Here is an 18,063-nt window from a genome sequence, read left to right as displayed (position 1 = left end):
TCATGTAGAAATGTAGTGATCCAGTATTAGCATACCTAAGCTCCAAATGAACTAAATGACCCATACCTGTTGTGTGTTCCCAATTTCTGTCTCCCTATGCCTCTTTCCCTCCTTCCCCATTTCTGTCTTTCTCCCCTCTCTCTTCCAATCCCTCTACCTCCCCCTCTCTCTCTTTCTCTCACACCCCCTCTGCATTCTCCCCTCTCTCGCTCTCCACCAGTGGGATAGGGGGTGTTGGTGGTCTATGAATGTGGCCGAGCGTGCCCCCCACCACAACATCTGCCTCTGTGCCTGTGGGGACTATGCGCTGCACAACCCTGAATGCACTGGCCGGTGGTTTGCGAGAACAGGGAGGGGGGTGGAGCAGCAGCAGGGGGTCGAGGGGGGCGCAGCATGCCGCCTCCCTTCCGCATCGCTGTGCTGGGGGCACAAGGCGTGGGCAAGACTGCCATCGTGCAGCGCTTCCTCCACGATGACTACAGCGAGGCGCCCACCCCGGCAACCAGCCGCGCCCGCCGTGTCCACCTGTCTGCTGCTGTGCTCAATGGCCACGTGCACGACCTGCAGATCACAGACTATCCTGCCATCACCAGCTTCCCCGGGACCTCAATGCAGGTACTGTCCCACTAAAGCACAACAGTGATGGGAACTGATGTGTGTGGCAGGTTAGACATTGTAGACAGGTGAAAGGTCCATTTTAACATCGTGACATGAGGAGAGGAAGACACTTCTGATTTGATGCTGTGTATGCACTGCTTTGATGCCTCGCAGTCCCTTTAATTTAAATTCACACACACACACATCTGAAAGTGTGTAGTCAGCAGCTTTGTCATTGGGTTAGAAAAGCGGACAACCTGCTCTCTGTATTCACCTAGGATGTCACATAAAAGGAAGAAATCTGTTTTTATCTTTACTCAAATATCTGATATTCTCAGATGAATGTATTATACAACACAGGGCTCTCCTGAGGACACTGTTATAAGAGGGATAAATTAGATGGGGTTATTACTCTGTCCAGAAGACACTGCTAAAGCAGATTTTATTGTTGTAGTACTTGAGACCACATATTTGGTGTCTCGGTCTTGACTCGGTCTCGGACAGTGAGGACTCGTAATTTCTTCCCGAGACCAGCGGAGTAAAAAACGAATAATTATCAGCTTCCATTCAGTCAGCGCATAAAACAGCTTCACCAGGCCAAATATATACACTCCTTTCTTGAAACATTAATATCTTAACAGCCTTTATATATATATTGTGACAGGTTCGTGATTCTGAAATGACAGCAACCGAATTACCCTGCATTATTGTATGAGTGCACTTTTTTTTGTAAAAAAATGAATTAATTAAAAGGGCCAGTGATGTAGTAGAGGGTACACAAATATTTAAACCGTTTACCCAGTTTTTTCAGTGGACATTGTTTATAATCCCTTCTGATGAATATCAAAGTAGTGTAGTGAAGGTATACGACGTATCAATTATGTAGTACAATAGAGAAATCATTCACAAAGTAGTTTACACAATCGCAAAGCACGTGACATGTATTCACATGCGCGCCAAACAGTCTAGTTTCAGCGGAATATCATCTGCATGCAGCAAGAGTGGACAGCTCTCAACTGGTTTTGGCATGGAGCAGCTCCCAGAATAATGACATCGGTAGCGTTAGGGTAGAAAAGACGTTTCAATTCAAAATATCTACCAGTAAATACTAAGGCAACAATGGGTACAGTGGCGGTTCTAGCTTGTATGGCTCCCTGGGCCAACCCCCCCGCCCCAAAAAAAGAAAAAGCACCATTCTGCACTAACTGTAATTTTTATTCAGACATTTGGAACAACACAAATAAATAATCATAACATTTAAAACTGTATAAATATAAAAATATATACAAAAATAACTTATAAATATCAAAAAGACAAATAGAAAAATAATTGTGTTGATTTGGCACTCCAGCATCAATACATTACCCATCCCCCAACACTGTCAACAAAGAGTCAAGACTAAACCAATTCACCTTGGTGGTGTGCAGACTGGTTTTATATTATTCTTAATGATTTCGCACAAACCAGAAAAAAAATGCAACAATATGTCTGTGAAACTATATATTCACAGTATTATGAAGGAATTGTGGTTTATTTGGTAGCATTTTGTAGTGTGACTGATTTTACTAATTGCATTACTACTGTACAAAGTTAGAGGTGTGCTATTTGATAGATTCCCCCGCTCCCCCTACCTCGGGCTTCCAGTGGGGAGACCTGAGATCAACCAACCCCCGCATCCCTCTTCCCACTGAATGCCCACTGAATGGGTATACAAACCAGGTATTGAAAAAGTTTAGTCTGAAGTGTTGGTTAGTAGGCTATTTGTGATGTGCAATTGTCATCATGCACTGTTTGCATCAGGCGTGTAGACATGGATGGGCCTGGGTGGACAGAGGCCCAACCACTGCACCCAGGCACAACCACTGGAGAGCCAGGCCCTGACATGCCCACCCAAGCAGATTCAAATCAAATCAAATCAAATCTTATTTGTCACATACACATGGTTAGCAGATGTTAATGTGAGTGTAGCGAAATGCTTGTGCTTCTAGTTCCGACAATGCAGTGATAACCAACAAGTAATCTAACTAACAATTCCAAAACTACTCTCTTATACACAGTGTAAGGGGATAAAGAATATGTACATAAGGATATATGAATGAGTGATGGTACAGAGCAGCATACAGTAGATGGTATCGAGTACAGTATATACATATGAGATGAGTATGTAGACAAAGTAAACAAAGTGGCATAGTTAAAGTGGCTAGTGATACATGTATTACATAAGGATGCAGTCGATGATGTAGAGTACAGTATATACGTATGCATATGAGATGAATAATGTAGGGTAAGTAACATTATATAAGGTAGCATTGTTTAAAGTGGCTAGTGATATATTTACATCATTTCCCATCAATTCCCATTATTAAAGTGGCTGGAGTTGGGTCAGTGTCAATGACAGTGTGTTGGCAACAGCCACTCAATGTTAGTGGTGGCTGTTTAACAGTCTGATGGCCTTGAGATAGAAGCTGTTTTTCAGTCTCTCGGTCCCAGCTTTGATGCACCTGTACTGACCTCGCCTTCTGGATGATAGCGGGGTGAACAGGCAGTGGTTCGGGTGGTTGATGTCCTTGATGATCTTTATGGCCTTCCTGTAACATCGGGTGGTGTAGGTGTCCTGGAGGGCAGGTAGTTTGCCCCCGGTGATGCGTTGTGCAGACCTCACTACCCTCTGGAGAGCCTTACGGTTGAGGGCGGAGCAGTTGCCGTACCAGGCGGTGATACAGCCCGCCAGGATGCTCTCGATTGTGCATCTGTAGAAGTTTGTGAGTGCTTTTGGTGACAAGCCGAATTTCTTCAGCCTCCTGAGGTTGAAGAGGCGCTGCTGCGCCTTCTTCACGACGCTGTCAGTGTGAGTGGACCAATTCAGTTTGTCTGTGATGTGTATGCCGAGGAACTTAAAACTTGATACCCTCTCCACTACTGTTCCATCGATGTGGATAGGGGGGTGTTCCCTCTGCTGTTTTCTGAAGTCCACAATCATCTCCTTAGTTTTGTTGACGTTGAGTGTGAGGTTATTTTCCTGACACCACACTCCGAGGGCCCTCACCTCCTCCCTGTAGGCCGTCTCGTCGTTGTTGGTAATCAAGCCTACCACTGTTGTGTCGTCCGCAAACTTGATGATTGAGTTGGAGGCGTGCGTGGCCACGCAGTCGTGGGTGAACAGGGAGTACAGGAGAGGGCTCAGAACGCACCCTTGTGGGGCCCCGTGTTGAGGATCAGCGGGAGGAGATGTTGTTGCCTACCCTCACCACCTGGGGGCGGCCCGTCAGGAAGTCCAGTACCCAGTTGCACAGGGCGGGGTCGAGACCCAGGGTCTCGAGCTTGATGACGAGCTTGGAGGGTACTATGGTGTTGAATGCCGAGCTGTAGTCGATGAACAGCATTCTCACATAGGTATTCCTCTTGTCCAGGTGGGTTAGGGCAGTGTGCAGTGTGGTTGAGATTGCATCGTCTGTGGACCTATTTGGGCGGTAAGCAAATTGGAGTGGGTCTAGGGTGTCAGGTAGGGTGGAGGTGATATGGTCCTTGACTAGTCTCTCAAAGCACTTCATGATGACGGAAGTGAGTGCTACGGGCGGTAGTCGTTTAGCTCAGTTACCTTAGCTTTCTTGGGAACAGGAACAATGGTGGCCCTCTTGAAGCATGTGGGAACAGCAGACTGGTATAGGGATTGATTGAATATGTCCGTAAACACACCGGCCAGCTGGTCTGCGCATGCTCTGAGGGCGCGGCTGGGGATGCCGTCTGGGCCTGCAGCCTTGCGAGGGTTAACACGTTTAAATGTCTTACTCACCTCGGCTGCAGTGAAGGAGAGACTGCATGTTTTCGTTGCAGGCCGTGTCAGTGGCACTGTATTGTCCTCAAAGCGGGCAAAAAGTTATTTAGTCTGCCTGGGAGCAAGACATCCTGGTCCGTGACTGGGCTGGGTTTCTTCTTGTAGTCCGTGATTGACTGTAGACCCTGCCACATGCCTCTTGTGTCTGAGCCGTTGAATTGAGATTCTACTTTGTCTCTGTACTGACGCTTAGCTTGTTTAATAGCCTTGTGGAGGGAATAGCTGCACTGTTTGTATTCGGTCATGTTGCCAGACACCTTGCCCTGATTAAAAGCAGTGGTTCGCGCTTTCAGTTTCACGCGAATGCTGCCATCAATCCACGGTTTCTGGTTAGGGAATGTTTTTATCGTTGCTATGGGAACGACATCTTCAACGCACGTTCTAATGAACTCGCACACCGAATCAGCGTATTCGTCAATATTTTTATCTGATGCAATACGAAACATGTCCCAGTCCACGTGATGGAAGCAGTCTTGGAGTGTGGAGTCAGCTTGGTCTGACCAGCGTTGGACAGACCTCAGCGTGGGAGCCTCTTGTTTCAGTTTCTGCCTGTAGGCAGGGATCAACAAAATGGAGTCGTGGTCAGCTTTTCCGAAAGGGGGGCGGGGCAGGGCCTTATATGCGTCGCGGAAGTTAGAGTAACAGTGATCCAAGGTTTTACCACCCTGGTTGCGCAATCGATATGCTGATAAAATTTAGGAGTCTTGTTTTCAGATTAGCTTTGTTAAAATCCCCAGCTACAATGAATGCAGCCTCCGGATAAATGGTTTCCAGTTTGCAAAGAGTTAAATAAAGTTCGTTCAGAGCCATCGACGTGTCTGCTTGGGGGATATATACGGCTGTGATTATAATCGAAGAGAATTCTCTTGGAAGATAATGCGGTCTACATTTGATTGTGAGGAATTCTAAATCAGGTGAACAGAAGGATTTGAGTTCCTGTATGTTTCCTTCATCACACCATGTCTCGTTAGTCATGAGGCATACGCCCCCGCCACTCTTCTTACCAGAAAGATGTTTGTTTCTGTCGGCGCGATGCGTGGAGAAACCCGTTGGCTGCACCGCATCGGATAGCGTCTTCCCAATAAGCCATGTTTCCGTGAAGCAGAGAACGTTGCAGTCTCTGATGTCCCTCTGGAATGCTACCCTTGCTCGGATTTCATCAACCTTGTTGTCAAGAGACTGGACATTGGCAAGAAGAATGCTGGGGAGTGGTGCGCGATGTGCCCTTTTTCGGAGTCTGACCAGAAGACCGCTACGTTTCCCTCTTTTTCGGAGTCGTTTCCTTGGGTCGCTGCATGCGATCCATTCCGTTGTCCTGTTTGTAAGGCAGAACACAGGATCCGCGTCGCGGAAAACATATTCTTGGTCGTACTGATGGTGAGTTGACGCTGATCTTATATTCAGTAGTTCTTCTCGACTGTATGTAATGAAACCTAAGATGACCTGGGGTACTAATGTAAGAAATAACATGTAAAAAAACAAAAAACTGCATAGTTTCCTAGGAACGCGAAGCGAGGCGGCCATCTCTGTCGGCGCCGTAATATGTGATTTAAGCATTGTTGTGGACTTAGACCATCACATTTTTGTATTTTTCTATTTAAAAAAAAGAGAGATTTTGTGAGTGATTTTTTAAAATAGAATTTACAGGAAAACTCGTTTAAAAAAAACAAATTTTCACTTAGGGTGCCTTTCCTTCGCTGGGTGGGCCGTTTGGGAACTTTTTGGCATAGATTATTCTCACTTCTCCAGGCACCACTGCATAGGGCCGATGGAAAGACAGCAGTCAAACACAGCATGATGTTAAAGGATAACCATAAACTCGTACATAATATTCCAGTAGGTCTCAATCATAAGAAAACAAAACCATTAAGCATTTCCCAATCAAAATGTACAACTATTACTTCCCATTGAAAAAAATATTTGATGTTTAGCACACAAAGTAACCAGTGACCTAAAGTTTAAAGTGGAGCTGACAGCGTTTGAACTACTTTGCAGTTATGAAACAAAAAGACAATCATAAGTCAAAAATATCAAATTCCCTGTTTATGCCACAAAACCAACTTTATAAGAGGTTTTAAAAATAGGTACTCTTTGACTCTCAGTTCCATGACGTACACTAAGGCATTGTGGAATGTAGATAGATGCAGTTAAATGCATGATTAATATAATTCACCAATACATTTCTGGAGAGTCAAAAAAATATTGCTATCAGGTTGTAAATCACAGCTGGCCTGGTACATTGTTTGCTGCCTCCATTCGGGATGCACTGTTCGAGTTTCAATGACTCAATATTCTGGACAAAAACGGACTAATATAACTAAGGCTGGTAATGTCAATACAATTAAACTAGCAAGTGCAATGATCACAAGTCAGTCATAACATGGCTAATAGGCTAGCGTATCTATTTATGTAGCAAGCTAAAAAACACAGAGCCTAACGTTAGCTAGATATTCTCCTAGCAGCTAGCTAGCAAGCTGTCATGTCATAACACTGGAGGAGTGGGTGAGTGACTGAATTTTCCCCTCGTCGTTTTTCGGTGGCTATACATACACAGCTAGAGATGCAGGAGTCATTTGGTTAGTTAGCAAGAACTTGAACGACTGTTATACAGTTAGCATTTCTCTTGCATTGGCAAATTCACTCTGGCTATCTACTCGGATTTGAGAGCCCTCATCTGAATGTGCCAGAGGACAGAACAACTGATGAATTTACCAACATGCAACACCTGCTGAATATGACTGGTGTCAGTAAACGCAGGCAAAAAAAGTAAGTTAGTCAAGAACGCACTAGATGACATGTAAACAGCCTCACCAGCTCTGTTCTCTCATTTGTGTCTGGAAGTAGCAAGCTAGCTAACTTTAGCCAGTTAATTGAGTGCTTGGTTGGGACAAGCATGCATTGGCAGGGAAGCTGTAAAAGGATGAGGAGGCTACAATTCTCCATCGTTTATCAGTGCAATTATGACGGCCAACTAGCTGAAAAAATGAGATGTTTTATCTAATGTTCCTTTGTTAGATTTTAGCCTATCTTGCTATGGCTAGCATTAGTTGTTGCTCATGTGCATAACTGAGGGAGAGAGAGCCTACCTTTTCGTGTTTTGTAAGATGACCGTGGTGTTTACATATTTGTAGAAATCCATTCAGGTTTATTTTGTGGCTTTTGACAAATGTGTTCTAATGATCGAAAGTCGCGCTGTTGCAACTGCCTGTAAACACACAGTCCAGTTCAAAGTGAATGATGACAGGCCCGTGTGGCAAATGGCTTGTTTGTATAAAGGTCTACTGTAGCTCTGATTGATAACCCCCTGATCTGTGTCGATGGTCCCGGCACATCCCTTTTCCCACTCTACTGCGGTAGAATTATCATTCTATCATTAATTCTGGATGCTAAGAATTTATGTAAAATGTGAAAATGACCATATCTAAGTGGTCACATGTCAGAATGTTTAAAACATAAAGTGTAATATTCTTCCTGTGGGTGTATATGAACAGATTTTAATAAGATTTCACGTTGCTAAAATGCTGTCAGTTCCACTTTAAATGCAACAATGTTTCACACACAACTTATTTTCAAAGAGATGGCTAACAACAAGCACACTGTAATAAAAAAACACAGTTCCACTCACCAGATGATCATTTGAAACGTTACTTCTTGTTGAAAGTTATTCTTGAAAAGGGAGACGCTAACAAATTAGCAACAACCTCCTCTTTGATAAAACCTGCTGCCACTGAAAACTAGCCAACAACCAAAGCTAGCTAGCTAGACCGTGGTAAAACTACTGCTTACTATTGAGTAGTAGTGACCTGTTGGCCTTCAAGAAGGCAGACGTTTCCATACTTTTTTTACTAATACAATTGAATGGCAGATGCCTTTATATAACTTCTGATGGCCTAGCCAATGGCTGACTTAGCTCGCTCGATGTATCCCCCAGAGACAAGCAAAGAAAAATCCTGATTGGATATTTGTTTATTTTCAGTTTTAACCCTTTCCTTTCCAACAAAAACTGATGAGATTAAATTAGAAATTCATTGAAAATAATCAAATAATTATAATTATTTCTATATTATTATAATAATTATTTTATAAATCCTTAGCCCTTCTCTGAAGGCTCATTGTTCCCCACTGTGTTTGGTTTAGTAATAATTTGTAGAGTGGCTCTATTTTCCCTCAGCAGCAGTGACTATTCTGAATGTCTAAAGAATCCATATGTTGTTCTGAAATATGAACACAGAAATACTGGACATTTTGAACTCTTATGGTGGTGATTTACCAAAATTACAATCATGGTCTTGAATTGGACTCGCATTTTTCTGGTCTCGGACTTGACTTGGTCTCGGACCCCTTGTTCTCCCCCCGGTCTTGGTCTTGACTTGGTCTCTCCCCCCTCTGTTCTTGGTCTTGAATCCGTCTCGGTCTCGCTTTAGGTGGTTTCAAACACAACACTGGCAGCTTTGCAGTCATAAAGTTTGAATGAAAGTTGACCTTTCAATGCACCAGAGATTTCTCATCATGTCTAGACACAATTTTACAGTCACAGAACAAAATATTGAACTGAAACTGTTCAATGGAGCTGAGACCTCAGAAAATGTCATTACTAGTTTGGCTTACTCATTTAAAGAAAGTAATATTGTGTTGAAGTCCACATATTAACCAGAGTTTTGGGTATAACTAATCAAATTTCACACTCAATTGATAATTTATAAGATAATCAGTGTTTTCATTTGCAATGGAGAGGTGCTTGAGGTCTTTTTGAAAAGCTATGCAAGGCAAGCACTTGCTTGCAAACAATTTTTCTCACAGCGAGGAGCCAATCATAAAGCAGAAATTAAAATTACAAAAGAGAGCAGATTGTGTTTTTGTCATATTGACCAGAGAGTATGCTATGTTGCAAGTAATTTCAGCAAATTAACTAGACTAACATCATTCTGAAAAAAGTGTACAAAAGCTGTGCGTGCATAGAATAGGTGAAGACTATTGGTCTCCGTGCTACTATTTAAAATAAATCTTTCCGTCACATTCAAAATGTATCAAACAGTGCATCTGAGTATTACCAGACAAAAAGGTACTGCTTCCTAATGAGAGCCTTCCCCGTGTCTTCTCTTCTCCCTCCTGTCTCCTTCCTTCCTCTTTCCTCTCCCCTCCCTCCTCCAGGAGTGGACAGACACCTGCTGCCGAGGTATCCGCAGCGCTCACGTCTACATCCTGGTCTATGACATCTGCTGCTTCGACAGCTTCGAATACATCAAGACCATGCGCCAGCAGATCCTAGAGACCAGGTGAGGACATGGCTTGCATGCCAAATAGGGCCGGCTGGCACCAGCTCTTTGAACTCAGCTGTAATTATGGCTCGCTATGAATAGAGAAGCCTAGGCCGCAATCAGGAGCCTCCACCGCCACACTCACATAAACAAATGTTTAACATTTGGACTGAAATCAACATGAGTGGCTCAGACTGCCAGGGTCAAATGTCTTCATAATCACTTTGGCTTCTCTTCACAATCGCTCCATTGTCTTTTTTAACCTTTATTTAACTAAGCAAGTCAGTTAAGAACAAATTCTTATTTTCAATGACGGCCTAGGAACAGTGGGTTAAACTGCCTGTTCAGGGGCAGAACGACAGATTTGTATCTTGTCAGCTCAGGGATTTAAACTTGCAACCTTTTGGTTACTAGTCCAACGCTCTAACCACTAGGCTACCCTGCCGCCTCTTTTATATGTTCTATTGAATTCTGTATTTTTTAGATGTTGTTGGAAGCGAATGCAGTGTGGAATGGTGTGATGAAAACAGTTTTAACAACACCCACTTTATAGACACTCACAATAGACACTCAACAGATACTTGTTACAAAACAAGTATTTCACAGTGGTTATCTTACCATGGTAAAAAAGTTAAGTCACAGTTTGATAGAACTGTTACCAAGCCGATCTTCCACTGTGGATGAAATGTATCCAGAAACATTAGATTATTTTTTAACAAACCACCCCTCTTGGCTCTGGGCTTGAAAAAAAATCAATAACCATTCCTTGCGAATCCACAAATTTCATGTCAGTAGTGCTCGCTTGCTTTTCAGGTCGATACATCTCTCCCAAACCAGGCAGCTGCTAAACCAATTCTGTGTCATATAATTAGTCAAAGCAATTTGCGCAAACCATCCCTCCTGGGAGCCCAGATAGCTTTAATCAGAGAGACTGTGTGTCCTAATAACAGGGTTGGGAAACAAGGCTGGTGTTTGTCTTAGACTGATGTCAGTGTGGGATAGTGACATGATGTGATGTTTGGAGGGACGGACGTGTGATACGTGTCAGGGGAGTGGAGACTGATTCTGAGAGCCATTAGCTTGCAACCACATGACTTGTCGTTGTGAGGCAGCTGATGACCTTGGTGGCAAACACGTGTTTAATTTACAATGAAATCATCTTCACACCACCATCTCTCTTGCACGTCTCACATGTCTCGCTCTCACACACACAGAGGGAGAGATGGGTTGTTTAATATCATCTCCAAATCTGCTAATGAGCCAGGGACTAGACTGACAGCTGGCTGGCTGAGATTTTTCTGCAATGTACTTAATGTATGTACTGCTATTGTAATATCTAATGTATTATAAAAGATGTCTAACTTAATTGAAATTCTTCATAACACACCATGGTGAAAATGTATCGAGGCATAGGATTTACTGTAGGTTTGACCCAACCAACCCCCTTGGCCTCAGTTTTGAAAAGTCAATAAGGCTTCCTCTTGAATCCACACATTCCTCTTCGTGGTACTGGGACGTCAAAGTGGACGTCACAGCTGTTCTAGTGGTGACAGTAGGGGTGGGGTGTGTGAATGTGAGGCCGTCAATCAGTGCCCATTCTGACAGCACCACATTGCCAAGGCCATACAGAGGCTAATGGTGTCAGTGACCGGTCCTGTCACAGCCATTCATCTCCCAGTCATCCATTTATTGGGTGGGCTCGTCCAGTTATGATTATGCACAAATCATTTGATTTGTTAGATTTACGTGCTAACTGTTTTGCAGCACATGCTTGTAAAATCAACATTTGGAGCAGTAGGCTACATTCTTTTGAAATCAATATAAGGAACTGACAGTTGAGGAAAAGCTATTTATTTCTTAGGGAAAGAGGGAACTGTCACAAGAACTATCATCATCTTCAGGAGATAAGGAAGAGACAAAAGCTGAACACAGAGGCCTGGGATGGGGAGAGGAGGGTGACACCTTGGATCTTACTCACATATATCTGACTACAGATACAGTGCATTCGGAAAGTATTCAGACCGCTTGACTTTTTCCATATTTTGTTACGTTAGAGCCTTATTCTAAAATGTATTAAATTGTTTTTTCCCCCTCAATCTACACACAATACCCCACAATGACAAAGCAAATACAGGTTTTTAGAAATATTTGCAAATGTATATAAAAAAAATATCACATTTTCATAAGTATTCAGACCCTTTACTCAGTACTTTGTTGAAGCACCTTTGGCAGCACACCCGTATTTGGGGAGTTTCTCCCATTCTTTTCTGCAGATCCTTTCAAGCTTTGTCAGGTTGGATGGGAAGGTACGCTGCACAGCTATTCTTTAGGTCTCCCCAGAGATGTTCGATCGGGTTCAAGTCCGGGCTCTGGCTGGTCCACTCAAGAACATTCAGAGACTTGTCCCGAAGCCATTCCATTGTCTTGACTGTGTGCTTAGGGTCGTTGTCCTGTTGGATTTTTTACCTTTACCCCAGTCTGAGGTACTGAGCGCTCTGGAGCAGGTTTTCATTAAGGATCTCTCTGTACTTTGCTCCGTTTATTTTTCCCTTGATCCTGACTAGTCCCTGCCACTGAAAAACATCCCCACAGCATGATGCTGCCACCACCATGCTTCGTCGTAGGGATGGTGCCAGATTTCCTTGGCACCATCCCTACGGTTTTATCAGACCAGAGAATCATGTTCCTCTGAGTCCTTTAGGTGCCTTCTGGCAAACTCCAAGCGGGCTGTCATGTGCCTTTTACTGGGGAGTGGCTTCCGTCTGGCCACTCTACCATAAAGGCCTGATTGGTGGAGGGCTGCAGAGATGGTTGTCCTTCTGGAAGGTCCTCCCATCTCCACTGAGGAACTCTGGAGCTCTATCAGTGACCATCAGCTTCTTGGTCCCCCGATAGCTTAGTTTGTCCGGGCGGCCAGCTCTAGGAAGAGTCTTGGAGGGTCCAAACTTCTTCCATTTAAGAATGATGGAGGCCACTGTGTTCTTGGGGACCTTCAATGCTGCAAGAATGTTTTGGTACCCTTCCCCAGATCTGTTTCTCGACACAATCCTGTCTCGGAGCTCTACAGGCAATTCCTTCAACCTCATGGCTTGGTTTTTTCTCTGACATGCACTGTCAACTGTGGGACCTTATATAGACATGTGTGTGCCTTTCCAAATCATGTCCAATCAATTGAATTTACCTCTGGTGGACTCCAATCAAGTTGTAGAAACATCAAGGAAGATCAATGGAAACATGATGCTCAATTTCAAATCTCATAGCAAAGGGTCTGAATACTTATGTAAATAAGGTATTTCTGTTTTTAAAAAACGGTTTTTGCATTGTCATTATGGGGTTTTAAAAAAAAAAGTTAGATTTAAGGCTGTAATTTAACCTTTTGTGACTAGGGGGCAGTATTTTCATTTTTGGAAAAATAACGTTCATGTAGTAAACAGGATATTTTGTCAGGACAAGATGCTAGAATATGCATATAATTGACAGCTTGGGATAGAAAACACTCAAGTTTCCAAAACTGTAAAAATATTGTCTGTGAGTATAACAGAACTGATGTTGCAGGCGAAAGCCTGAGAAAGCGCTGCGTTCCAATGCGTCCCTATTGAGCAGTGAATGGGCTATCAACCAGATTACTTTTTCTCCGTATTCCCTAAGGTGTCTACAGCATTGTGACGTAGTTTTACGCATTTATGTTGAAGAATACCCGTAAGCGGCTACATTGCGCAACTGGTCACCTGATGGCTCCCAGAGTGACTCTCGCGTAAAATACAGAGTTAGCCATTATTCCAATCGGTCCTACTGAAAAACCAATTGTCCCAGTGGATATATTGTCGAATTGATTATAAACAACGTTTGCCATGTTTCTGTCGATATTATGGAGCTCATTTGGAATATTTTTTGGAGTTTTTGTGACTGCAATTTCCGGGCGATTTCTCAGCCAAACGTGAAGAACAAACAGAGCTATTTCGCCTACAAAAATAATATTTTGGGGAAAAAGGAACATTGGCTATCTAACTGGGAATCTCGTGAGTGAAAACATCCGAAGCTCAAAGGTAAATGATTTAATTTGATTGCTTTTCTGATTTCCGTGACCAAGTTACCTTATGCTAGACTATCGATAAACTTACACAAATGCTTGTCTAGCTTTGGCTGTAAAGCATATTTTGAAAATCTAAGATAACAGGGTGATTAACTAAAGGCTAAGCTGTGTCAATATATTTCACTTGTGATTTTCATGAATAGGAATATTTTCTAGGAATATTTGTCTGTTGCGTTATGCTAATTAGTATCAGTCAATGATTACGCTCCCTCATGCGGGATGGGGAGTCACTTTAACAAAATGTGGAGAAAGTAAATGGGTCTGAATACTTTTCAAATGCACAGTATACTCTGTACACACACTGTATACAGAACACGCACAATGAACACACCACAGAAACCCAAGGTTTATCCGAACGGTCAGAGGCATCCGCATGTTCCTAAAATACACAGTTGCCTCATTTTGTATCAAATTCCAATGATAACTGGGAGGGACAAAAATGCAATTCCAGAATGTGGCCCTGTACCCAGTGAAAGTTGCACCCCTTGTTTTTGGTCATGAATAACTCCAAACAGAAATGTCCCTTAATCCTCTCCCTACGAAGACTTCCTGATAAAATGGCTTAATTAGTTTGACAGAGTTGGCAGGGCAGGGGATTTGAGAACGCTGCCTCAATAGCATCAACTATAACTGAGGTACAAATCTGTGTCAGTCATAGCTAAGCCTTGCTTTCATGTGATGCTGTGTTTCTGTTCAAATGACCACAGAAAAGCAACCACTGTGTTGAATACTTAATGCTTTAGATGTCCACAGGTGTCTTACCTCTCATTCGGTGTCTCTTTTCCTCTCCAGGGTGTTGGGCACAGGCGACATGCCCATCCTGGTCGTGGGGAACAAGCGGGACTTGCAGCGGGGGCGTGTTATCCCCCGCCACAACATGTCCGACCTGGTGAGGAAGAACTGGAAGTGTGGCTACGTGGAGTGTTCGGCCAAATTCAACTGGCACGTGCTTCTGCTGTTCGGGGAGGCTCTGCGCAGTGTGGGCTGTGCCCGCTGCAAACACGTCCATGCAACCATCCGCTTCCAACGGGCACTAAGAAACGAACGCTGTGCCCTCATGTGATTTACTCAGTGACGGTGGGTGCGCACCAGAGTGGCATTGAGGGCCATTGGTACAGTAAACCTCCCTAGGACCACCATGGCTGACCACATTTTTGTCCTGTGAAGCTACAGTATTAACATGTAACAGCCCTGTTTTGCTGCTATCTGACTTGATCAGGGATGGAGAGTACCACCCTATCCATCTTTGATATTTTCTTGATTTGGAGGCAGCTAAACCAACCCCTTGCTGTAAAAATTCTGAACTCGTTCAAGTACACTAAAGGAACTTTCCAGCATCTGGGAGTCGCTCCAGACAGACGTTGATCGATGTATGACATTGCTAATGTCAAAGCCCTATTTGGAGTGGGATTGAGGTTGACATCTGCTGATGCATTCTCTCTGCTCGGATGTCTTGAAGGTGCACACTTGAGCATATAATCCCCAGAGGTAGCTATACGAATTCCGTACACAAACCCATCTCAATTAGTCCTCTGAAACCAAAACAGCCAACCATAGGGAGAATTCTGTTAAATGGAGTAATCCAGTCCACCTTTACGCTCCACTCGCAAACAAACGGTGTACATACTAAAATCTACAACTGTAGAAGCACATAAGGGTGTTTATATACAAACACAACTCAGACCAAACCCCCGATATGAGACTGTTAATGATATACTGTAAAAATAAATAAAGTCTAAATGTAATAAAATACTTGAGGCTAGACGTGGTTGCCAACATATCGGACTGTTCAGGTCCTCTGAACTGCTAAATACAGCAATAAATGAACATGCCATGCTTGAATGTTAGTAACCTTTGGTAAAACGTAGGAATAAGGGGGAACAAAAGGACACACTTGTTTCCTGTAAGGTTGTATTCAATGAAATGTTTTATTTATTTTTATTTCACCTGGTAGGCTAGTTGAGAACAAGTTCTCATTTAGAATTGCGACCTGGCCAAGATAAAGCAAAGCAGTGCGACACAGAGTTCCACATGGAATAAACAAGCGTACAGTTAATAACACAATAGAGAAAAAAAAAGTCTATATACAGTGTGTGCAAATGGCATGAGGTGGTGAGGCAATAAATAGGCCATAGTAGCAAGTAATGACAATTTAGCAAATTAACACAAGTGATAGATGTGCAAGTAGAAATACTGGTGTGCAAAAGAGCAGAAAAGTAAAGACAATATGGGGAAAGGAGAATACAATGCAGATACAGCTAGCCTACCTGACTATAGCAACTTGTTTGAATTAAACTAAATTAGTATGGTACTATAAGATGATAGTGATAATAAACTGCCGGTGGCGTTTTTCTGTTTTGGACCAATCACATTCCATAAGGAGAACCTCAAATGCCTAACAGCCCTCAAAATCAGAGTCAAACTACTTTTGTGACTTTAATCAGCCTGTTCCTGAATAAATAAATAAAAATGTTATATATGCTGATGAGCTAGCTATGATTAATTTGCTCTGTGTTGATGTGAACCTATAATTACGATGGAGTCCTCAGACATCACATTCTCTGGTCTGTTTCATGAATACATCATTTGAGCATCCTTCAATACTTCAGAGGTAGGTCTCTCTTGAACTCTTACATGGTCTATAGTACATAGCCAGAGAAACTCGACAGACTAACAGTCTCAAAGACCATTGCCTTGCATGGTTGCCCTTTACGCCACAGGTCAGATTTACTTTTCCTTCCTCCACTGCTTTAGTCACAGACCTGCATAATATCTTACTACTTTCGTGACTTGTGATATTAACACATTCCAATAAAACATTTTATTTTCAGGATTCCCGTTTAATTTCCTGAGGTCTCTCGCTAAAGGCCCTTTCTGAGGAGAACCACTAACCTGGCATTGTGAGGTGTCTATCAGCATTGTAAGTCGCTCTGGATAAGAGCGTCTGCTAAATGACTTAAATGTAAATGTATTGTATTCAAAGATATCTACTGGAGGGCCATCTTGAACCTGAGGGCCCCAATAAGAAAATACACACTAGTGGTGAATTACTTTAATGCTATAATCAAATCAAATTGTTCAACAAACTTAATAGGTGCTTGTTTTGAGAAATTAAGTTGCTGAAAAAACAGAATTTGAGTTCAAGGCTACCGGATGCTGATCCCTGGTATGTCCCAGTGTGTATTGTTCGTCCCTAGTACAGCTCATCCCAGTGTGTCAGTATCGCTGGCCGGCCCACAGCCAGTAGAGGTAATTGAAGGAGTCTTTCTAGTAGAGACTGAGGAGGCGAGGAGCGTGACGTGTGCAAGCGGATAGGGAACAAGCACAGCTGCTGTAGTGTGACGGGCTGCAGCTCTGACAAGGGCTATTAATAGCTCCAGACTTGATCTTCCAAGCAGCATTTTGCTAGAGGGGTATATAGAAGTCTGCAGGCTACAGCCACAAACTCAAAACACACAAGGTGACTGAGACAGTATCTTAGGCTAAGTAAAGCAATCAAAGGATGCTAAAGTAGCAACCCGCGGAACTGTAAACGAGAGGGCCACTCCTGAGAAGCAGTCAATAAAAAAATAATGCCTTGAATGTTGATCAAACACAAGCACTGTCAAAAAAAAACAAAAAAAATCTATTCAAAGTTAATCTGTGATTCATCTCACAATCATGAAAGGGAATCTTATTTAAAAAACAAAAAAAAAACAATCGATCAGCAAATGAATTTGTGGCTTCAGCCACCACATTGTGTGTGACTGTGTGGGAGTGTGTTAATGTCTATTTCAGTTTGTGGATGTGTGTTTGCAGCCTTATATAAATACAATGGCTCTGAATTTCAGCCATGCCTCAATAACTGAGTCTGTGGGGGTCTGGGTGAGGCTATCTGCTTATCTTTTGTGCTCTGATAGAACGGATCCTGGAGTAACAGGCAGCAGCTGTGAGACGCTCGGATGTGTCTGATATTAAGGTCTGAATGCTTCTATTCTCATTGCTCTCCAGCTGCCCGCTGCCTGTGTGTGTGTGTGTGTGTTGCTCCCTGGTTCCCCATTTAAAAAGAGCATTTGGAAAGGAGCCGAGCGCTGCTCTGAAGCAAAATTGAAGTGGAAATCTGACCTCCCACCAAATAAAATCACAGGGAATTGAATACATTCAACTGTCGGAGAGGGAATAGAGGAGAATTATGATGGAGAATGTATATTTTCTATTGGAATAAAGACATATGATTACCATAGCATTGAGGAAAGTTTTGCATTAAAATGATTGTCACACAGTGTAGTGGAGTGCACACA

The 18,063-nt window shown here is 43.0% G+C and overlaps 1 protein-coding gene across 1 annotated transcript; it reads left to right on the top strand.

The window, feature by feature from the left end:
• Positions 1-110: 110 nt before the first annotated feature.
• LOC115136487 (ras-like protein family member 10B) lies at positions 111-18,005 on the top strand. The gene is made up of 3 exons (XM_029672067.2): positions 111-615; positions 9,584-9,708; positions 14,576-18,005. The coding sequence occupies exons 1-3, from the start codon at positions 322-324 to the stop codon at positions 14,844-14,846; spliced, it is 690 nt and encodes a 229-aa protein (XP_029527927.2). The 5' UTR covers positions 111-321; the 3' UTR covers positions 14,847-18,005.
• The last annotated feature ends 58 nt before the right edge of the window (positions 18,006-18,063 follow it).

The sequence above is a fragment of the Oncorhynchus nerka genome, linkage group LG10 (genome assembly GCF_034236695.1).
Source record: "Oncorhynchus nerka isolate Pitt River linkage group LG10, Oner_Uvic_2.0, whole genome shotgun sequence".
Taxonomy (NCBI): Eukaryota; Metazoa; Chordata; class Actinopteri; order Salmoniformes; family Salmonidae; genus Oncorhynchus; species Oncorhynchus nerka.
This window is presented reverse-complemented; position numbering and strand designations above follow the sequence as displayed.

What these genes read in the sequence shown, in the direction of transcription:
- LOC115136487 (XM_029672067.2), top strand. Translation starts at nt 322, where the DNA reads ATGCACTGGCCGGTGGTTTGCGAGAACAGGGAGGGGGGTGGAGCAGCA. An exon ending in TCCCCGGGACCTCAATGCAG is followed by an intron (nt 616 to 9,583) that starts GTACTGTCCCAC and finishes TCCCTCCTCCAG; the next exon opens with GAGTGGACAGACACCTGCTG. An exon ending in CAGCAGATCCTAGAGACCAG is followed by an intron (nt 9,709 to 14,575) that starts GTGAGGACATGG and finishes TTTCCTCTCCAG; the next exon opens with GGTGTTGGGCACAGGCGACA.